We start from the raw sequence: 22,321 nt of genomic DNA on the forward strand, positions 1-22,321 counted from the left end.
GGGGTCTAGGGTCCTGGGGGTCTCGGGGCCCTAGGGGGTGGGTCTCAGGGTCCTGAGGGGGTCACGAGGTCATATGGGGGGTCACAAGGTCCTGGGGGAGGTCTCGGGGTCTTATGGGGGGTCTCGGGGCCCTATGGGGGAGGTGTCAGGGTCCTGGGGGGGGGGTCACAAGGTCCTGCGGGGGGTCTCGGTGTCCTTTGGGGGGGTCTCAGGGTCCTGGGGGGGTCACGAGGTCATATGGGGGGGGGGGGTCCTGGGGTCCTGGGGGGGTCTCGGGGTCATATGGGGGTCACAACGTCCTGGGGGGGGGGCGCAGGGCCCTAGGTCCCTTGGGGGAGGCGGGGGGGGGGGGGGCAATGCCCTGTGCCCCCCCCATCGGGTGCAGGGTCCTGGGTGCACGTGGGGGTGCCTGGAGGGGGGGGGGGACACCACAAAAATAACCCCCCTCCCGGACCCCCCCCCGCAGCTCGTCGGGGGGACGCGGTGGGGCTGCAGGTGGATTACTGGGGGCCCCCCCGCGAGGGGGGGGGGCCAAGAGCAGCGTGCGGGGCACCTTCCGCTCCCTGCACGTCTCCCGGCTGCCCCCCCCCGGGGAGGGGCTCCGCGCCCACCCTGGCCATGACCCTGGTGCCGCGGGAGAAGAACAAGAAGGGTGCGGGGGGGGGGGGGGGGGGGGGGGGCGGGGGGGGGGGGGGGGGGGGGCGGGGGGGGGGGGGTGAGGGGGGCATGGGGGGGGTGTTGGGGGGGCATGGGGGGGGGTTGGGGGGGTATTGGGGGAATTGAGGGGTATTGGGGGGGGGGGGGGGGGGTATGGGGGGGGGGTATGGGGGGTAACGGGGGGGTGTTGGGGGGTAATGGGGGGCCGGGGGGGGGCGTTGGGGGGGTATGGGGGGTGTTGGGGGGGGGGGGCATGGGGGGGGTTGGGGGGTGCATGGGGGGGGGGTATTGGGGGGGATTTGGGGGGGTATTGGGGGAATAGAGGGGTATTGGGGGGGGTGTGGGGGGAGTTGGGGGGGGGTGTTGGGGGGGCATGGGGGGGTGTTGGGGGGGGGCATGGGGGGGTATTGGGGGGGGGGGGTATTGGGGGGGGTTGGGGGGGGTGTTGGGGGGGTGAGGGGTGTGGGGGGGTGGGGGGGGTATGGGGGGGGGTATGGGGGGTGGGGGGGGGTGTTGGGGGGGGGTAATGGGGGGCCGGGGGGGGGGGCGTTGGGGGGTATGGGGGGGGTGTTGGGGGGGGCATGGGGGGGTTGGGGGGGGGGGCATGGGGGGGGTATTGGGGGGGGTATTGGGGGCCGGGGGGGCACTGGGGGGGGGTATTGGGGGGGGTGTTGGGGGGGGGGGGGGGGCTGGGGGGGGGGATTGGGGGGGTAATGGGGGCTTGGGGGGGTTTGGGGCGGTTTTGGGGTATTGGGGGGGGCATGGGGGGGGGGTGTTGGGGGGGGTGGGGGGGTTGGGGGGGGGGGGGCATGGGGGTATTGGGGGGGAGTTGGGGGGTAATGGGGGGGAGGGGGGGTATTGGGGGGCGTGGGGGGGGTGTTGGGGGGTATTGGGGGGTATTGAGCACCCATGGGTGCTCACTCCCCTCCCCCATGGGTGCTCATCCCCCCACCCACCCATGGGTGCCCCCCCATGGGTGCTCACCCCCCATCCCCACCCTTGGTTCCCCCCACCTAGGGTGCCCCCCCACTTGGGTGCTCACCCCACCCACCCATGGGTGCCCCCCCCCACGTGGGTGCTCACCCCCACCTCCCCACACCCATGGGTGCCCCCCACCGTGGGTGCTCACCCCCCACCCATGGGCCCCCTCCCCCAATGGGTGCCCCCCCCACCCATGGGTGCTCATCCCCCCCACCCCCACCCATGGGTGCCCGCAGTGGGTCCCACCCTGTTCCTGGGGAAGCGCCCGCAGGAGCCGGACCCCAAGAGCCTGGTGGTGGACGGCATCACCCGCCTCATCTGCTCCCCCCGGCCCCCCCGGCCCTGCTCACCGGTGGGTGGGGGGCACCCATGGGTGCTGGGGGGGTGGGGGGGGTGGGGGTGGGGTGGGGGGTGGGGCAGGGGTACCCAGATTTGGGGGTTTTGGTGAGGAATTGGGGGGGGTGAGGGAACAGGGTCTGGTGCCCGGTGGGTGCCCCTGATGGGTGGGGGGAGTGGGTAGGGGGCACCCATGGGTGCTGGGGGGGTGGGGGGGTTGGGGGTCGGGTGGGGGTGGGGCAGGGGTACCCAGATTTGGGGGTTTTGGGGAGGAATTTGGGGGGGGGGGGGAGGCAATTGGTGTGGTGCCCGGTGGGTGCCCCTGATGGGGGAGGGGGGTGGGAGTGGGTGGGGGGCACCCATGGGTGCTGGGGGTGGGGGTTGGGGGTGGGGGTGGGGCGGGGGGTACCCAGATTTGGGGGTCTGGGGGAGGAATGGGGGTGGGGGGGAACAGGGTGTGGTGCCCGGTGGGTGCCCCTGATGGGTGGGGGGAGTGGGTGGGGGGCACCCATGGGTGCTGGGGGGGGGGTGTGCCCAGATTTGGGGGTTTGGGGGAGGAATTGGGGGGGGGTGCGGGGTGCCGCAGGGCTGGGGCGGTGCCCAGTGTGTGCCCCTAATGGGGGGAGGGGGTCCCGTGGGTGGGGGTCCCACGGGTGGGGGTCCCATGGGTGCCCCCCCCCCACCGCAGTGTCGGTGGACGGGACGCCGTGGGACGCCATCAAGTTCTTCCAGCTGTCGGCGCAGGGCCCCCCCACGCCAAGCACTTCCCCGTCGGCCTCTTCAGCACCAAGCCCACCTGAGCCCCCCCCAGCACCCATGGGTGCCAAGACAGCCCCCACCCCCACAGCCATGCCGCCCCCCCCCCTCCGCCAGCACCCAAAGGGGCCGGGACCCCCCTCCCCCAGCTACCCCGTGCACGCTGCGCCCCTTCAAAAAGCACCTTGGGGTGTCCACCCCCCCCAGCACCCATGGGTGCCACCCCCACCCCCACCCCATGCACCTTGCGAACACCCTGGGGTGCCCCCCTCCCCCCGCCATGCACCTTGTGAGCACCCTGGGGTGTCGTCCATCCCCCCCCCAGCACCCATGGGTGCCACCCCCATGCACCTTGTGAGCACCCTGTACCCCCCAGCACCCATGGGTGCCTCCCCTCCCAGCCGCCCCCCAGCACCCATGGGCGTCACTCCCCATGCACCTTGTGAGCACCCTGGGGTGTCGTCCGCCCCCGCCCCCAGCACCCATGGGTGCCACCCCTTGCACCCTGGGGTGTCATCCATCCCCCCCCAGCACCTATATGTGCCAACCCCCTCTGCACCTTGTGATCACCCTGGGGTGCCCCCTAGCACCCATGGGTGCCCCCAACTCCCCCAGCACCCATGAGTCCCCCTCCCAGGCCCCCAGCACCCATGGGTGCCCCCAGCTCCCCCAGCACCCATGGGTGCCCCCCCGCCCCCTCAGACCCCATGGGTGCCCCCCAGCCCCCCAGCACCCATGGGTGCCCCGCAGCCCCCTCAGTGCCAAACGCCCCCATGTGCCAAAGGGGTGTGGGGGCCCAGCACCCACTGCCCCCCCCCCAGCGTCACCCATGGGTGCCAATAAAAGACTCCGTGCACGTGGAAGCCGCGTGGTCCTTTTGGGGGGTGGTGTTGGGGGGGGGTCGAGGGGGGCACAGGGTCCTGGGGGGGGGCACCCATGGGTGCTGGGATGGGGGGGTTAGCAGGCACTGCGCATGCGCGCAGCGCGGGTTGCGCGGCGCCGGACTCGCTTTCCCGTGAGCCCCAGCGGCGGGAGGGCGGAAGTGACGCCGCGAGGCGGCCGTCGCCGGGGCGACGCGGCCGTTGCCGGGGCGACGCGGCCGTTGCCGGGGCGACGCGGCGCGGGCGGCGGGCGCGCATGCGCCTCGGCGGCGGGCCGGGGGCTCGGGAAGAGGATGGGAGGGGAGAGGGAGGGGGAGAAGGAGGGCGAGGGGAGGGGGAGGGCGAGGGGAGGGGGCGGGGGAGCCGCGCGCGCGCACGCGCCGCGGTCCCCGCCCCCGCCCCCTCCGCGTGCACGCGCGCGGGAGCCGAGCGCGGAGCCGACAGCGGGCCTGGGCCGCCCCCACAGCGGGGCCATGGCGGGCGGCGGCGGCGGCCCCCGGGCGGCGCTAGGGCCCCGCGACCCTCACCCCAGCGTCCCCCCCCCCCTTCCCCCACTCATGGCCGGGCCGAGGGGCTGAGCCCCCACCCCCCCCCCACCCCCAAAAAACCGCCATGGCGTTCACGTTCGCCGCCTTCTGCTACATGCTGACCCTGGTGCTGTGCGCCTCGCTCATCTTCTTCGTCATCTGGCATGTGAGAGGGGCGGCGGCCGGGCCGGGGCTCGAACCCGCGACCCCGCGGGCAGCGGCGGGGGGGGGGGGTGAAGGGGGTGAGTGGGGTACCGCGGGTGTTGCCTAGCAACGGCGGCAGCGGGGGGCGGCGGGGGTGGCGGGAAGGGCCGGTCGCCCCGGCAACGGCGGCGCGCTGCGGGGGCGGTTGCGTGGCAACGGGGGCGGTGGGGGTGAAAGGGGGGGAGGGGGGACGGGGGGCGCCGTCTCCAGGGCGGTTGCCGGGCAGCCGCCGTCGCCATGGCAACGGGCCGCAGCGGGCGGCCCCCCCGGCTTCGGCCGAGGGCGCCCCCTGGTGGGGATGGGTGTAAATGGGGTGGGGGGTGGTTAATTGAGGGGGGTTAATTGGGGGGGGGGGGCCTTAATTAGGGGGGTCATTTAGGGAAGTGAATTAATGAGGGGGGGTTGGGTTGGGGGCGGTAATTTGAAGGGTTAATTTTAGGGGGTAGTTTGAAGGGGGGTTAATTTGAAGGGGGTAATTGGGAGGGGGGTTAATTTGGGGGAACCCCCTCACGCGCCCCCCCCCCCAGATCATCGCCTTTGATGAGCTCCGCACCGACTTCAAGAACCCCATCGACCAGGGCAACCCGCGCGGGCGGTGAGCGGGCCCCCCTTAACAACCCCCCCATTACATCCCATAACCCCCATTACATCCCATAACCCCCCCGATCCCATAATCCTCCCCCAACCCCATAACCCCCATTACATCCCATAACCCCCCGACTCCATAACCCCCCATTACATCCCATAACCCCCCCGACCCCATAACCCCCCCCATTACATCCCATAACCCCCCATTACATCCCACCAACCCTCCCCCAACCCCATAACCCCCCCATTACATCCCATAGTACCCCCCAACCCCATAACACCCCCCCATTACACCCCATAACCCGCCCCCATTACACCCTACAACCCCCCCAACCCCATAACCCCCCATTACATCCCATAGTACCCCCCAACCCCATAAACCCCCCATTACACCCCATAGTACCCCCCAACCCCATAACCCCCCTCTATAACCCCTCCCATCCCCATAACCCCCCCATTACACCCCATAGTGCCCCCCAACCCCATAACACCCCCTATAACCCCTCCAACCCTATAACCCTCCCGTAACCCCCCCAACCCCATAACCCCCCCCATTATACCCCATAGTGCCCCCCAACCCCCGTAACACCCCCTATACAACCCCAACCCCATAACTCCCCCCGTTATACCCCATAGTGCCCCCCAACCCCATAACACCCCCTATAACCCCCCAACCCTATAACCCCCCACCCCAGATGCCCTTGACCCCAATTTGGGGGGGGCACGTGGGGGGGGAGGGGGGTGAGAATCGAGGCCGCCGCCTATTTATAGCCCCCAAACCAGGACACGGGGGGGCCCAGTGCCCTGCCCCTCCCCCTGCCCCCATTCCCGCTCCCTGCCCCTCCCCCTCCCTGAGTGTCGGGGGGGGCACATTTAGGGTGTCCCCCCCGCGCTGATTTTTGCCCCCCCCCCCCCCCCCCAGCGCGAGCGGACCAAGAACATCGAGCGGATCTGCTGCCTGCTGCGCAAGGTGGGACCCCCGGGACCCCCCACACCGGCACCGGGGGGGGTCCCTAACACTGTCCCCCGGGACCCCAAATTCCCCTGGAACCCCCCCAAATACCCACTGGGACCACCCAAATACCCTTGCCCCCCCCCCCCAAATACCCCTTGCCCCCCCTCAAATACCCCTTGCCCCCCCTCAAATAACCATATTCCCCCCAATACCCCCTGAGACCCCAAATACCCCCTGAGACCCCCCAAATACCCACTGGGACCCCCAAATACCCACTGGGACCCCAAATACCCCGAGACCCCCAAATACCCACTGGGACCCCAAATACCCTTGCCCCCCAAAATACCCCTGGGACCCTCCCAATACCCCCTGAGACCCCCCAAATACCCCTTGCCCCCCCCAAATACCCCTTGCCCCCCTCAAATAACCATATTCCCCCCCAAATACCCCCTGAGACCCCCAAATACCCCCTGAGGCCCCCCCAAATACCCTTTGCCCCCCCAAATACCCCTTGCCCCCCCCCAAATTCCCCTGCCCCCCCCCCCAATACCCTATGCCCCCCCCCAGTACCCTGGGGCCCTCCCAAATACCCCTGGGTCCCCCCAAATACCCCTGCCCCCCCAAATTCCCCTGCCCCCCCCCCCCAATACCCTTGCCTCCCCCCAATACCTCTGGGATCCCCCAAATACCCCTGCCCCTCCCCCAAATATCCTTGCCCCCCCCCAATGCCCCTGCCCCCACCCCAAATAACCCTGTCCCACCCCTAAATACCCCTGGTGCCCCCCAAATAACCCTTCCCCCCCCAAATACCCCTGGGAACCCCCAAATACCCTTCCCCCCCCCCCCCCCAATGGCCGCCCCCTTAAAAAAAATTAAAAAAATATAAAATTAAAAAATATAAAATTAAAAACACCCCCCCAAAAAATGGGACCCCCCCCCCCCCCCCCCCCCCCAAACCCCCACAATTGCCCCGAGCGTCCCTCGAGGGGGCGTGGCCAATGAAAAGGGGGCGTGGCCAATGAAAAGGGGGCGTGGTCAATGAGAGGGGGCACGGCCAATGAGAATGGGGCGTGTGGGGGGGGGCGTGGCTAAGGAGAAGGGGCGTGTCCGGGGGCTGTAGAGATGGGCAGGGGGCGTGGTCTATGAGGCAGGGGGCGTGGCCTCGGCGAAGGGGGCGTGGCCTGAGCGGGAGCGCGGCTGGCGGGGAGGCGTGGCTATGGGGGCGTGGTCGTGTCGGGGGGCGTGGCCTTGCCCTTTAATGGCGTGGTGGTGCCCATTGGGGGAGCGGCAGGGGCGTGGCCTTGCCCTTTAATGGCGCGGCGGGGGCGTGGCCTTGCCCTTTAACGGCGCGGCGGGGGCGTGGCCTTGCCCTTTAATGGCGCGGTGGGGGCGTGGCCTTGCCCTTTAATGGCGAGGTGGGGGCGTGGCCTTGTCCTTTAATGGCGCGGCGGGGGCGTGGCCTTGTCCTTTAATGGCGCAGCGGGGGCGTGGCCTTGCCCTTTAATGGCGCGGCGGGGGCGTGGCCTTGCCCTTTAATGGTGTGGTGTTGCCCTTTAATGGCGCGGCGGGGGCGTGGCCTTGCCCTTTAATGGCGCGGCGGGGGCGTGGCCCCGTCCCTTAACGGCGCGGCGGGGGCGCCCCCAGCTGGTGGTGCCCGAGTACTGCATCCACGGGCTGTTCTGCCTCATGTTCCTGTGCGCCGCCGAGTGGGTGACGCTGGGCCTCAACCTGCCCCTGCTGCTCTACCACCTCTGGAGGTGGGGGGGCAACGGGGGGTGGGGGGGGCGGTGGGGGGTGGGGGGGGTGGGGGGGACATTGGGGGGCACAGGGGGGTATGGGGGTAAGGGGGATGGGGGGGGGGTATTGGGGGGTATTGGGGGGTATCAGGGGGTATTGGGGGGGGGGGTGGGGGGTGGGGGGTATTGGGGTTGGGGGGGGGGGTGGGGGGGGTATGGGGGCCACAGGGGTATGGGGGGACATTGGGGGGCACAGGAGGGTATGGGGGGTAAGGGGGTTTGGGGGGGTATTGGGAGGGATGGGGGGGGTGGGGGGATATGGGGGCGTGGGGGGCATTAGGGGGTGTGGGGGGTATTGGGGGGTTTGGGGGGTATGGGGGGGCACAGGGGTATGGGGGGCACATTAGGGGGCACAGGGGGTGTGGGGGGGTAAGGGAGGGTGGGGGGTATTGGGGGGTATTGGGGGGAATGGCGGGGGTGGGGGTGTGTGGGGGTGTGTGGGGGTGGGGGGGTATTGGTGAGGAGGAGGTATGGGGGCACAGGGGTATGGGGGGTAAGGGGGGATGGGGGGGATTGGGGGATTGTGGGGCGGTGGGGGGGCATTAGGGGGTGGGGGGTATGGGGGTGTGGGGGGGTATTGGGGATGTGGGGGGTATGGGGGGCACAGGGGTATGGGGGGACATTGGGGTCACAGGGGGTAAGGGGGATGGGGGGTGTGGGGGCACAGGGGTATGGGGGAATATTGGGGGGCACAGGGGGTGTGGGGGGGCACTGGGGTATGGGGTGTGGGGGGGCATTAGGGGGTGTGAGGGTATGGGGGGGTGGGGGGGGTATTGGGGACGTGGGGGGGTGGGGGGGGGGCTTTGGGGGGGGGGTAAGGGGGGCAACGGGGGGCGTGGGGGGGCAGTGAGGGGGATATGGGGGCAGGGGGATTTGGGGACAGGGGGATTTGGGAACATGGGGACAGGGGGACATGGGGACAGGGGGACATGGGGACGGGGGGACATGGGGACGGGGGGACATGGGGACGGGGGGATATGGGGGCGCGGTGACACGGTGCCCCCCCCCAGGTACTTCCACCGCCCGGCCGACGGCTCCGAGGGGCTGTTCGACGCCGTCTCCATCATGGACGCCGACATCCTGGGCTACTGCCAGAAGGAGGCCTGGTGCAAGCTGGCCTTCTACCTGCTGTCCTTCTTCTACTACCTGTACAGGTGGGGGCGGCTGGGAACACTGGGAGCGACTGGGAGGGGGCTGGGGGGGCTGGGGGGGGGAGCTGGGGGGGGGCAGGGAGGGGCTGGGGGGGAGCTGGGGGGGACGGGGAGGGGGGTTGGGGGGGGGGCTGGGGGGTGGGGAGGGGCTGGGGGGGCGGGGAGGGGCTGGGAGGGGGCTGGGGGGGGGGCGGGGAGGGGGCTGGGGGGAGCTGGGGCACACTGGGAAGGACTGGGGAGAGGACTGGGGGGGGACTGGGAGGGGGCTTGGAAGGACTGGGAGGGGACTGGGGCACACTGGGAGGGGACTGGGAAGGACTGGGAAGGGACTGGGGGGAGGACTGGGGGGGGACTGGGGGGCACTGGGAAGGACTGGGAGGGGACTGGGGGGCACTGGGGAGGACTGGGAGGGGACTGGGGGGGCACTGGGAAGGACTGGGAGGGGACTGGGGGACACTGGGAAGGACTGGGGAGGGACTGGGAAAGGCTGAGAGGTGACTGGGAGGTGACTGGGGGGACTGGGAGGGGACTGGGAAGGACTGGGAGGGGACTGGGGGGCACTGGGAAGGACTGGGAGGGGACTGAGGAGGACTGGGAGGGGACTGGGGGGCACTGGGAAGGACTGGGAGGGCACTGGGAGGGACTGGGATGGTACTGGGGGCACTGGGAGGGAACTGGGGGACACGGGGATGGGACTGGGATGGAACTGGGGTGCTACTGGGATGGAACTGGGGTGCTACTGGGAAGAACTGGGCAGGAACGAGGGTACTGGGAGGAACCAAAGCGCCCTGGGGGTGTGACTGGGTGACACTGGGTGACACTGGGACCCGCGGGGATGGCGCTGGGGGGTTCTGGGCGGCGCTGGGGAGGCACTGGGAGGCACTGGGTGGCACTGGGAGGCACTGGGCAGCACTGGGCCCCCCTTCTCCCCAGTATGGTGTACACACTGGTGAGCTTCTGAGGCCCCCCCCACCTCGGAGATGCCACCGAGACCCCGGCGGGGGGCGCTGGGACCCCCCGGGGCCGGGCCGGGGGCGGCGGGGCCTCCCAGTACGGCCCAGTGGCCTCCCCCCTCCCAGTACAGCCCCGCGCTGGGGCTCTGTCGGCCGCCCCTCCCCCGCTGCGGCTCAATAAAGACCAGTGGCACCAGTAAGAGGCTCGCTGTGGTGCTGGGGGCACTGGGAGGGGTGGGCACTGGGAGCACTGGGCTCCTTGGTACTGGGAGCACTGGGCTCCTTGGAACTGGGAGCACTGGGAACACTGGGACATGTGTACTGGGGGGCACTGGGAGTGGTGAGAGCACAGGGCCACACGTACTGGGAGCACTGGGCCACATGTACGGGGGGGCACTGGGTCACACATACTGGGGTTACTGGGAGCACTGGGTCACACGTGCTGGGAGTACTGGGAGCACTGGGCCACACATACTGGACCATACTGGGAGCACTGGACCATACTGGGAGCACTGGGCCAAACACACTGGGGTTATTGGGAGCACGGGACCGTACTGGGAGCACTGGGCCACACATACTGGGGTTACTGGGAGCTCTGGGCCATACTGGGAGCACTGGGCCACACATACTGGGGTTACTGGGAGCATTGGGCCACACACACCGGGGTTACTGGGAGCACCGGACCATACTGGGAGCATTGGGCCCCACATACTGGGGTTACTGGGAGCACTGGGCCACACATACTGGGGTTACTGGGAGCACTGGGCCGCACATACTGGGGTTACTGGGAGCACTGGGCTGTACTGGGAGCACTGGGCCACACATACTGGGGTTACTGGGAGCACCGGGCCGTACTGGGAGCATTGGGCCACACATACTGGGGTTACTGGGAGCACTGGGCCGCACATACTGGGGTTACTGGGAGCACTGGGCCGCACATACTGGGGTTACTGGGAGCACTGGGCCGTACTGGGAGCACTGGGCCCCACATACTGGGGTTACTGGGAGCACTGGACCATACTGGGAGCATTGGGCCCCACATACTGGGGTTACTGGGAGCATTGGGCCCCACATACTGGGGTTACTGGGAGCACTGGGCTGTACTGGGAGCACTGGGCCACACATACTGGGGTTACTGGGAGCATTGGGCCACACATACTGGGGTTACTGGGAGCACTGGGCCGCACGTACTGGGGTTACTGGGAGCACTGGGCCGTACTGGGAGCACTGGGCCACACATACTGGGGTTACTGCTCACACACACTGGGGTTACTGGGAGCACTGGGCCATACTGGGAGCACTGGGCCAAACACACTGGGGTTACTGGGAGCACTGGGACGTACTGGGAGCACTGGGCCACACATACTGGGGTTACTGGGAGCACTGGGCCACACATACTGGGGTTACTGGGAGCACCAGACCATACTGGGAGCACTGGGCCACACATACTGGGGTTACTGGGAGCATTGGGCCACACACACTGGGGTTACTGGGAGCACCGGACCATACTGGGAGCATTGGGCCCCACATACTGGGGTTACTGGGAGCACTGGGCCACACATACTGGGGTTACTGGGAGCACTGGGCCACACATACTGGGGTTACTGGGAGCATTGGGCCACACATACTGGGGTTACTGGGAGCACCTGGGCCATACTGGGAGCACTGGGCCAAACACACTGGGGTTACTGGGAGCACTGGGACGTACTGGGAGCACTGGGCCACACATACTGGGGTTACTGGGAGCACTGGGCCACACATACTGGGGTTACTGGGAGCACCAGACCATACTGGGAGCACTGGGCCACACATACTGGGGTTACTGGGAGCATTGGGCCACACACACTGGGGTTACTGGGAGCACCGGACCATACTGGGAGCATTGGGCCCCACATACTGGGGTTACTGGGAGCACTGGGCTGTACTGGGAGCACTGGGCCACACATACTGGGGTTACTGCTCACACACACTGGGGTTACTGGGAGCACTGGGCCATACTGGGAGCACTGGGCCAAACACACTGGGGTTACTGGGAGCACTGGACCGTACTGGGAGCACTGGGCCCCACATACTGGGGTTACTGGGAGCATTGGGCCACACATACTGGGGTTACTGGGAGCACTGGGCCACACATACTGGGGTTACTGGGAGCACTGGCCCATACTGGGAGCACTGGGCCACACATACTGGGGTTACTGGGAGCACTGGGCCGCACATACTGGGGGTTACTGGGAGCACTGGGCTGTACTGGGAGCACTGGGCCACACATACTGGGGTTACTGGGAGCACCGGACCATACTGGGCGCATTGGGCCCCACATACTGGGGTTACTGGGAGCACTGGGCTGTACTGGGAGCACTGGGCCACACATACTGGGGTTACTGCTCACACACACTGGGGTTACTGGGAGCACTGGGCCATACTGGGAGCACTGGGCCACACATACTGGGGTTACTGGGAGCACTGGGCCGTACTGGGAGCACTGGGCCAAACACACTGGGGTTACTGGGAGCACTGGGACGTACTGGGAGCACTGGGCCACACATACTGGGGTTACTGGGAGCACTGGGCCGCATGTACTGGGGTTACTGGGAGCACTGGGCCGCCCCCCCTCCCCTCACCCCCCCTCCTCCCTCGGGTCCCTGGGTGCGGCCTCGGGCGGAGGCCGCTTGGGTGGGGGAGGCCGGGACTGGGGGGGGGGGGGGAGGCCAAGGAGGGAGGAGGAGGAGGAGGAGGAGGAGGAAGGCTGGGAGGAGGGGGAGGAAGGCCAAGAGGAGGAGGAGGAGGAGGAGGACAAGGAGGAGGAGAAGGAGGCCAAGGAGGAGGTCGAGGAGGAGGAGGAGGAGGAGGAGGAGGCCGAGGAGGAGGTCGAGGAGGAGGAGGAGGAGGAGGAGGCCAAAGAGGCCGAGGAGGAGGCCGAGGAGCAGCAGGAGGAGGAGGAGGCCGAGGGGAAGGAGACCGAGGAGGAGGCGAAGGAGCAGGGGGAGGCCGAGGAGGAGGAGGAGGAGGAGGCCGAGGAAGAAGAGGAAGAGGAGGCCGAGGAGGGACGATGCTGGCCCTGCTGGCCCTGCTGGCGGCGGCGGCGGCGGCGGCGGTGTCCCCGGTGCCCCCGTGCCCGCTGGGCTTCGGGCCGGTGCCGGGGGCCCCGGGGCGCTGCGGGGACCGCGACGAGTGCCGCACGGCCGCCGTGTGCCACCACATGTGCCTCAACCACGAGGGCGGCTTCGCCTGCCACTGCCGCCGCGGCTTCGTCCTGCAGCCCGACGGCGCCACGTGCCGGCCCCGGCGGCCTCCGGGAGGCCGAGGCACGAGGATTTGCACCGGGACGTGCGCCGGGGCTCGCACGAGGAGCCGCGCCGGGAGCCGCACCGGGGCTCGCACGAGGAGCCGCGCCAGGGGTGGCGCCGGGATTCGCGGCGCGGCCTGCGGGAGGAGTTGCCGCGGGGCTCGCACGAGGCGTCGCGCCGGGGCTCGCACGAGGATTTGCACGAGGGTTTGCGCCGGGACCCGCGCCAGGGCGCACGTGAGGATTGGCGCCGGGGCTTGCACGAGGATTGGAACCGAGCCGCGGGCCGGGCTCGGCAGCAGGACGCGCGCGGGGAGCGGCGGCGGGGCTCGCACGAGGATTTGCACGAGGACTCGCACGGGGGCCTGCGCCGCGGGGTTGCGGCAGGGTCGCACGAGGATTTGCACGAGGGCCTGCGCCGCGAGGACCCGCGCGGGGATTCGCGCGAGGATTTGCACCAGGGGTTGCGCCCAGATTCGCACAGGGATTTGCACCGGGCTTTGCACAAGGATTTGCACGAGGATTTGCACGAGGATTCGCACCGGGCTTTGCACCAGGATCCGCACCGGGCTTTGCACGAGGATCCGCACCGGGCTTTGCACCAGGATCCACAGCAGGCTTTGCACCAGGACTCGCACGAGGATTCGCACGAGGATTCGCACGAGGATTCGCACCGGGCTTTGCACCAGCGCGGCTTGCACGAGGCCACCTCCCCGCCCCCCCCGCCCACCCATGGGACCCCAGCGCCTATGGGGACCCCTACACGGACCTGGAGGACCCCGACCCCTATGGGGACCCCGACGCCTATGGGGACCCCTACGCGGACCCGGCCGCCCCTATAGGGATGAAGACGCTGACACAGAGACCTGGGACCCCGACTCTTACGGCGACCCCTATATGGACCCCTATAGGGATGAGGACCCCGTGAGGGGGCCCTGGGACCCCTATATGGCCCCGTCGGACCCCTATGGGGCCGAGGACCCAGAGCCCGGGGAGCCTCCGCAGGGGCAGGGACCCCCAAACCAGGCCCTGGGAGCCCTATGGGGACCCCGACACCGACCCCTATAGGGATGGGGGTCCCCAGACTGATGCCGGGGACCCCTATAGGCCGTGGGACCCCCAGACTGACCCCAGGGACCCCTATGGTAACGGGGACCCCCAGAGCGAGCCCTGGGACCCCCATGGGGATGGGGGCCCCCAGACTGAAGTCAGGGACCCCTACAGAGCCCAGGACACCCAGCCTGAGTATAGGGACCCCTATAGGGCCTGGGACCCCCAGGCCAACCCCAGGGAACCCTATAGGCTTGGGGATCCCCCTACTGATGCTGGGGACCCCTATGGATCCCAGGACCCCCAGACTGCATATAGGGACCCCTATAGATCCCAGGACCCCCAGCCTCTCTATAGGGAACCCTATAGATCCCAGGACCTCCAGACCAACCCCAGGGAACCCTATAGGCTTGGGGATCCCCCTACTGATGCTGGGGACCCCTATGGATCCCAGGACCCCCAGACTGCACTATAGGGAACCCTATAGAGCCCAGGACCCTCAGCCTGAGTATGGGGACCCCTATGGGGCCTGGGACCCCCAGACCAACCCCAGGGAACCCTATAGGCTTGGGGATCCCCCTACTGATGCTGGGGACCCCTATAGATCCCAGGACCCTCTGACTGCATATAGGGAACCCTATAGATCCCAGGACGCCCAGCCTGCGTATAGGGACCCCTATGGGGCCCAGGACCCCCAGGCTGACCCCAAGGACCCCTATAGACTTGGGGACTCCACTACTGATGCTGGGGACCCCTATAGATCCCAGGACCCCCAGCCTGTGTATAGGGAACCCTATGGGGCCCAGGACCCCCAGGCCAACCCCAAGGACCCCTATAGGCTTGGGGATCCCCCTACCGATGCTGGGGACCCCTATAGATCCCAGGACCCCCAGACTGCATATAGGGACCTCCATAGGGCCCAGGACCCCCAGGCTGACCCCAAGGACCCCTATAGGCTTGGGGGCTCCACTACTGGTGCCGGGGACCCCTATAGATCCCAGGACCTCCAGACCGAACCCATGCACCCCTATAGACTTGGGGACCCCCATACTGACCCCATGGACCCCTATAGACTTGGGGACCCCCATAGTGACCCCACGGACCCCTACACATCCCAGGTCCCCCAGACAGACCCCATGGACCCCTATAGATCCCAGGACCCCCAGACTGACCCCATGGACCCCTATAGATCCCAGGACCCCCAGACTGACCCCATGGACCCCTATAGGCTTGGGGACCCCCAGACCACCCCCATGGACCCCTATAGGCTCGCCCCCCCTCACTGATGCCAGGGCCCCCTATAGATCCCGGGACCCCCAGAACGACACCGGGGACCCCCACAGAGCCGGACCCTCCTCAGGACCCTATAGGGACCCCCAAACCGCCCTCTCCACCCCCGCCGCCCCCCCAACTGCCCCCCCCGCCACCGGGGACCCCCCAGCTTCCCCCCACGCCCTCCCCCCACCAGAGACCCACCGGCTGCCCCCCCCAGCGCCCCCCAAAGGCCGGGGACCCCCCAATCCCCCCCGTGGCCCCCACCCCCAGAGATCCCCCAGTTGCCGCCCCCACGCCCCCCCCGGGCCCAGGAGCCCCCCGTTGCCCCCCGGCAGCCCCAACTGCCCCCGGCAACCAGGGACCCCCCAATCCACCCCCATCGCCCCCCCAGAAGCCAGGGGAACCCCAAATCGCCCCCCCCGCAGGCAGGACCCCCCCAAATCCCCCCAGTGGCCCCCCCAGCCCCCAGCTGCCGGGATCCGTGCGGGGAGGGCTGCTGGTGGCCCTGCCGGTGGCCCTGGGGGGGGCACTGGTGGCACTGGGAGCACTGGGAGGGCTGAGGCTGCCCCCCGGGCCCAGGGCCCCCGGACCCCCAGATGTGAACGTCTTGGGGGTGGGTGGGGGTGTGGGGGGTAAGGAACACCCCCCTTCCCCCCGCCTCCCCCCCCCAAAACTGGCTCTAAAATGTGGGTCCCCCCTTTCCAAACTGGGATGGGAGGCCCAAACTGGGATTGCCCCCCCCCCGCCCCCCATCCCCCCAAAACTACGCAGGGCACCCCCAAATTTTTTTTTTTTTATTTTTTTTTTGGGGGGGGGGGGGGGCAAAGGAGGGCAATAAAGGGCCGGTGCTGAACCTCCCTCCCCCCCCCCCAGCTGTTGAATGGATCCAGATGTGGGGTGGGGTGGGGGGGGGACGGGGGGGGGGACGGGGGGGGACAGGTCAGGGTGCGGCCCTGGTGAGTCAGTGGGTGGGGGGGCGGGAACGCCTGTCCCGGGGGGGGGGGGGGGGCAGGGGTGGAGGCCGAACCCTGGGAGCAGGAGGGAGGTCGGCGGGGGGTGGGGGGGTGGGGGGGTGTAACACTTCCCCCCCCCCCCCCCCCCCCCCAATTCATGGGAGTTGGGGCTGGGGGGGGATAAGGGGGTGTCTGGGGGGGGGGGGGGGTAAAGGGGGTGTTGGAGGGGGTAAGGGGGTGTCTGGGGGGGGGGTAAAGGGGGTGTTGGAGGGGTAAGGGGGTGTCTGGGGGGGGGGTAAAGGGGGTGTTGGAGGGGGTAAGGGGGTGTCTGGGGGGGGGGGTAAAGGGGGTGTTGGAGGGGGTAAGGGGGTGTCTGGGGGGGGGGTTGGAGGGGTAAGAGTGTGGGGGGGGGGGTGTTGGGGAGGGGGTAAAGGGGTGTCGGGGGGGGTAGGAGGGTGTTGGGGGGGTAAAGGGGTGTTCGGGGGTAAGGGGGTGTCTGGGCGGAGGGGTAAAGGGGGGGGGGGGGGTTGGAGGGGTAAGAGTGTTGGGGGGTGTGTGTGGGGGGGGTAAAGGGGTGTCGGGGGGTAAGTGGGGGTAAGGGGTGTCTGGGGGGGGTAAAGGGGGGGGGTTGGAGGGGTAAGAGTGTTGGGGGGTGGGGGGGGTAAAGGGGTGTCGGGGGGGGGTAAGTGGGGGTAAGGGGGTGTCTGGGGGAGGGGTAAGGGGGGGGTTGGAGGGGTAAGAGTGTTGGGGGGGGTGTGGGGGGGGGTAAAGGGGTGTCGGGGGAGTAAAGGGGTATCGGGGGCGGTTAAAGGGGTGTCGGGGAGGTAAGGGGGTGTCGGGGGGGTAAAGGGGGGTTGGAGGGGTAAGAGTGTCGAGGGGGTGTCTGGGGGGGGGGGGGGAGGTGGTTAAGGGGCGTCGAGGGTGTCAGAGGGGTAAGGGGGGTGTCGGGGGGGGTAAGGGGGTGTCTGTGGGGGTGAGGGGCGGTGAGGGTGCTGGGGGGGGTTAAAGGGGGTCGGGGGGGGGGGGGTGCGTGGGGGGGGGGGGGGGGGGGGAGGCCATTTTGAGGCCTCAACACCCGTTTTGAGGGCTCAACGCCCGTTTTGAGGCCTAAATGCCCCATTTTGAGGATCTAATGCCCATTTTCAGGCCTCAACACCCGTTTTGAGGTCTAAACACCCATTTTGATGCCTCCACGCCCCATTTTTGGGGCTCAATGCCCATTTTGAGGCCTCAACACCCATTTTGAGGCCTCAACACCCATTTTGAGGGCCTAATGCCCATTTTGAGGCCTCGATGCCCATTTTTAGGGCTTATTGCCCTGTTTTGAGGCCTCCATGCCCCATTTTTAGGGCTCAACGCCGATTTTGAGGCCTCAACACCTGTTTTGTGGTCTCAGTGCCCCTGTTCGAGGCCTCAGCACCCCATTTTGAGGGCTCAACGCCCATTTTGAGGCCTCAACACCCATTTTGAGGCCTCAACACCCATTTTGAGGACTCAATGCCCATTTTGAGGCGTCCAACGCCCATTTTTAGGGCTCAATGCCCCATTTTGAGGCCTCAACACCCATTTTGAGGACTCAATGCCCATTTTGAAGCCTCAACACCCATTTTTGACGCCTCAAACACCCATTTTTAGGGCCTCAACACCTGTTTTGAGGCCTCACCGCCATTTGAGGGCTCAACGACTGTTTTGAGGCCTCAACACCCCATTTTGACGCGTCAAACACCCATTTTTAGGGCTCAATGCACCTATTTTGAGGCCTCAACACCCTGTTTTGAGGCCTCAATGCCCGTTTTGAGGCCTCAACGCCCGTTTTTAAGGCTCAACGCCCGTTTTGAGGCCTCCACGCCCCATTTTTAAGCCTCAACGCCCGTTTTGAGGCCTCCACGCCCTTTCTGAGGACTTGCGGAGAAATCCCCCAAACTTCCTTCTCCGAGCGATACAGGAGCCAGCGCGGCGAGGCCCTCGTTCTCGCCAACAATCTGGGGAAAATGAGGCTGAAACAGAAAAAAAATACAAAATAAAAAGGCCTGCACCGATTGGAAGCGAGGACAGATGGCCCCGGAGGGGTGCAGAGATGTTGACTAAGCAGGGATGGGACCAAGAAAGCTGAAGGAAAAAATGGAATTGAACCTAAAAAAGGGATGGCAACAATAAGGCCTTCTACAGTGCATGGGTTTAGGGTGAGAGTGATGGCATAAAATGTGCGGTGTCGTGCCCTAGAGAGCCCTGCGAGGCCTCCAGAGGCCACAAAATTCCAGGAATTGGCCTTATTTTGCCTCTAGGGTATGAGAGGAGGCTCGCAGGGCATCCCTGGAGTGCCCTGCGAGGCCTCCAGAGGCCATCCTGGAGGAACTGGCTAGGGTCACTGAGAGGAGGCTTTCTGGGGCATCCTGGAGGGCACTGGGGGGTGCCCTGGGAGACCTGCGGGGGATCTGGGGTGGATGTGGAGTCACCCCATGGAACACCCCCCAAATTATACCCATTGGGACCCCCCCAAACTTTATACCCATTGGGACCCCCCCATTTATACCCATTGGGACCCCCCATTTATACCCATTGGGACCCCCACATTTATACCCAGTGGGACCCCCCCCCATTTATAACCATTGGGACCCCCCATTTATGGGACCCCCAGTTATACCCATTGGGACCCCCATTTATACCCAAGGGGAACCCCCCCCCATTTATACCCAAGGGGACCCCCTCTCCCATTTATACCCATTGGGACCCCCATTTATGCCCAGTGGGACCCCCCCCATTTATACCCATTGGGACCCCCCATTTATACCCAAGGGGACCCCCCCCCCCCCATTTATACCCAAGGGACCCCCTCTCCCATTTATACCCAGTGGGACCCCCCTCCCCCATTTATACCCATTGGGACCCCCATTTATACCCAAGGGGACCACCCCCCCATTTATACCCATTGGGACCCCCCATTTATACCCAAGGGGACCCCCATTTATACCCATTGGGACCCCCCCCCATTTTATACCCATTGGGACCCCTCTCCCATTTATACCCAGTGGGAACCCCCCCATTTGTACCCACGGGGACCCCCCATTTATACCCAAGGGGAACCCCCCCCCATTTATACCCATTGGGACCCCCCCCATTTATACCCAAGGGGACCCCCCCCCCATTTATACCCATTGGGACCCCCATTTATACCCAAGGGGACTACCCCCCATTTATACCCATTGGGACCCCCCCCATTTATACCCATTGAGACCCCACCCTTTATACCCAAGGGGACCCCCCCCCCATTTATGCCCATTGGGACCCCCCATTTACACCCATTGGGACCCCCCCTCCTTTTATACCCAATGCAACCCCCTCCACTGGAACCCCCCCCAGCTGCATTTCAACCCAACTGAGCCCCCCCCCCCACCCCACCCCCAAGCCTCATTTATACTCCCACACCCCCCCCCATCCCCATGGGACCCCCCAATGTGCCCCCCCCCCCCAAAAAAAAATCAGAACGGCAGACACCAGCTCTGTGCACCTCTCTTGTTTGGGGGGGGGGGGGTGTACACTGGGGGACAATTTCGGGGGGGGGTCCGTCAAGCTTCCCCCCCGCAACAACTGGGCCAGGGGGGCCAGGGCCCCCAGCGCTGGCAGCGCACCTCCACGCGCCCCCCGGCCCCACAGCAAGGCCAGGCCGCGGGGGGGCAACGCGGCCGCCGCCACCCACCCCCCCCCGCCGTCCCCGTCGTCCCCCCCCCGGCTTCGTCCCCGTCGTCCCCCTCATCCAGCACGAAGGGGGCGAGGGCGGCGGGGGGGGCCCCCCTTCCAAGCCACCCTGGTTTCGGGGGCCCCCCAGCGCCTCCCACATGGCCCGGAACATGCGGCGCCGCCGAGGGGTCCCCAGGGGGGGGGGCACGGTCAAAGGTCGCAGCTGAGCCTCCAAGGGCAAGGCCAGGGGGGGCAGCGAGGCGGTGGCCGCCGCGCCCCCCCCCAGGCTGAAAACGGCGCTGACGGGGAGGGCCGAGGGGGCGCGGGGGGGCGCAGGGTGAGCCCCAGCTCGGCCCCCCCGGCCCCAACCCCGCCAGGCGCCCCTGGGCCCCCCGACCCGCAGCAGCAGGGCCAGGACCCGCCGGGGAGCTGGGGGGGGGGGCTGCGAAATATCGGGGGGGGGGGGGGCTCGAGGCGTAAGCGCAGCCGCAGCCCCCCTTTGCCCCCCCGCGCCACCGCCCGCCCGTACCCCCGGGGGTCCGCGGGGGGCTCCCTGGGGGGGCACCGGCGGGGGGGGCTCGGGCAGGCAGCGGAGGCGGAAAGGGGGGCGGCGGGGCGGAGGCTGAGGGCAGCGCCCCCCCTTCCGCCACCACCCGGGGGGGGCACGTGGAGGGGGGGCGGCCAAGACGGCGGCCAATTTGGGGGGCCCAAAGCGGTCGCCAAAGCCCCGTGAAGCCCGGCCCGGTCACCGACGTCTGGGTCCCCCCAGAGCTTTGGGGGGCAAAGGGGGGGCTCCGTGGGGCAGGAGGGCGGCGGCGCTCAGCACCCCCTGGCCCCCCCCCAGCTGCCCCCCGGGCCGCCAGCGGCCACCAAGCGCCGCAGGTAGCGGCCGCAAGCCTTCGGCCTCGGGGGCCGGGGGCTCGGGCCAGCACCCGCAGGTAGCCCCGCAGCCCCCCTCGGTGGCCGGGGGGGAGCCCCCAGCACCCCTTGGCGCAAGGCGGCCCCCAGGGCCCCCCCGGCCCGCTGCTCCCCCCCCGCCGCCGCCTCCAAAATTTGGGGGCCAAGCGGGGGCAGCGAAGGAGCAAAGCGGTGGCGGCCGCCGCCAGTTCCCCGGGGGGTCCCCGGCGTCCCCCAGGTGCCGGGCCAAAGCCACGGCCGCCCTGCAGAACGCCCCCGGGGGGCGCCCCCCGGCCAAAGCCACCGCCAGGCCCCGGAGCCAGCGACCCCCCCGTTTTTCGGCCCCCCGGCGGCGGAGCAGGCGGCGGCCGCCAGCTCGGCGGGGCAGCAGCAGCTCGGGGGGGTCGGCGAGGGAGGCTGGGGAAGAGGCCGGCGGCCAGGCGGGGGGGGCGGGGGGGCGCGGGGGGGCGCCGAGGCAGAGGAGGAAGAAGAGGCGCAGGGGGGGGGCCAGGGCCGGGTGCTGGGCCAGGGCGGCCAGGCGGCGTTGGAGGGCGGGGGGGTGGGGGTTGGGGGGGGGGGGGTCGGGCCCCCCAGCCCCCCGGGCCCCCCCCAGGGCAGCGTGGAGCAACGCCGGCTCCGCCGTCCCCAGCAGCCAGCCCGCGGGGGGGCGCGGGGGTTGGGGGGACCCCCCGGAGCCCCCAGCGCCCACAGGAGCTGAGCCCTGGGCCGCGGGGGTGAGCAGGAAGGGGTCGGCCAGGAGGCGGCGGGGGGGGGGGTGGGGGGGGCCCGCAGCGGGAAGGGGATCCCCGGGATCCGGCGAGGCGGCGGGGAGGAGATCCCCGGGATCTGGCGGCGCCGCGCCCGGGGATCCGGCGGGGCGGCGGCGGCGGGGGCGCTGGGATCCGGCGGTGCTGTGCCCCGGGGATCCCGGGGGCCGGTGGCGCGGTGCCGTGGGGATCCGCTGGATCCGGGGCGGTGGCGCGGTGGGATCCGGTGGGGGTCGGTCCTGCGAGGGTAACGCAAGGCTTAGTGGGATCCGGTACGGCGGAGCCGCTGGGATCTGGTGGGATCCGGTGCTCCGGCGCGAGGGGACTCACCCGCGGCGCTGGGGGTTCCCTGGGATCTGCCCCGGCGGCGCTGCAGGATTCCTCGGGATCTGGCGCGAGAGCGAGGTGGGGCTCGCCGGGAGGCAGCACAGCGGGACCGCGAGATCCCCCGGGATCCCTCCCGGTCCCTTGGAGCGGGGTTTCCCCGGGATCCGTCCCAGCCCCATTACGGAGATCCCCTGGATCCCTCCCAGTCCCACTGTGGAGATCCCCTGGATCCTTCCCAGTCCCACTGTGGAGATCCCCTGGATCTGTCCCAGTCCCTTTGTGGGGTCCCCTCAGATCCCTCCC

At 68.5% G+C, this 22,321-nt stretch overlaps 2 protein-coding genes across 2 annotated transcripts; both read left to right on the forward strand.

Moving 5' to 3' along the window:
* The first annotated feature begins 4,208 nt into the window (after positions 1 to 4,208).
* Positions 4,209 to 9,985, forward strand: LOC136789214 (protein cornichon homolog 2). Its single transcript, XM_066989192.1, has 7 exons — positions 4,209 to 4,304; positions 4,870 to 4,937; positions 5,191 to 5,290; positions 5,808 to 5,900; positions 7,530 to 7,642; positions 8,692 to 8,835; positions 9,766 to 9,985. The coding sequence occupies exons 1-7, from the start codon at positions 4,224 to 4,226 to the stop codon at positions 9,791 to 9,793; spliced, it is 627 nt and encodes a 208-aa protein (XP_066845293.1). The 5' UTR covers positions 4,209 to 4,223; the 3' UTR covers positions 9,794 to 9,985.
* A 2,673-nt stretch (positions 9,986 to 12,658) lies between these two features.
* LOC136789259 (uncharacterized) lies at positions 12,659 to 15,562 on the forward strand. The gene has a single exon (XM_066989291.1). The coding sequence runs from the start codon at positions 12,835 to 12,837 to the stop codon at positions 14,137 to 14,139; it is 1,305 nt and encodes a 434-aa protein (XP_066845392.1). The 5' UTR covers positions 12,659 to 12,834; the 3' UTR covers positions 14,140 to 15,562.
* The last annotated feature ends 6,759 nt before the right edge of the window (positions 15,563 to 22,321 follow it).

This window comes from Anser cygnoides, unplaced genomic scaffold (genome assembly GCF_040182565.1).
Source record: "Anser cygnoides isolate HZ-2024a breed goose unplaced genomic scaffold, Taihu_goose_T2T_genome scaffold_43_1, whole genome shotgun sequence".
Taxonomy (NCBI): Eukaryota; Metazoa; Chordata; class Aves; order Anseriformes; family Anatidae; genus Anser; species Anser cygnoides.

Coding starts and splice junctions, on each gene's coding strand:
- LOC136789214 (XM_066989192.1), top strand. CDS start 4,224: ATGGCGTTCACGTTCGCCGCCTTCTGCTACATGCTGACCCTGGTGCTG. Junction 5,291..5,807: donor ACCCCCCATTACATCCCATA/GTACCCCCCAAC, acceptor GGGCACATTTAG/GGTGTCCCCCCCGCGCTGAT. Junction 8,836..9,765: donor TTCTTCTACTACCTGTACAG/GTGGGGGCGGCT, acceptor CCTTCTCCCCAG/TATGGTGTACACACTGGTGA.
- LOC136789259 (XM_066989291.1), top strand. CDS start 12,835: ATGCTGGCCCTGCTGGCCCTGCTGGCGGCGGCGGCGGCGGCGGCGGTG.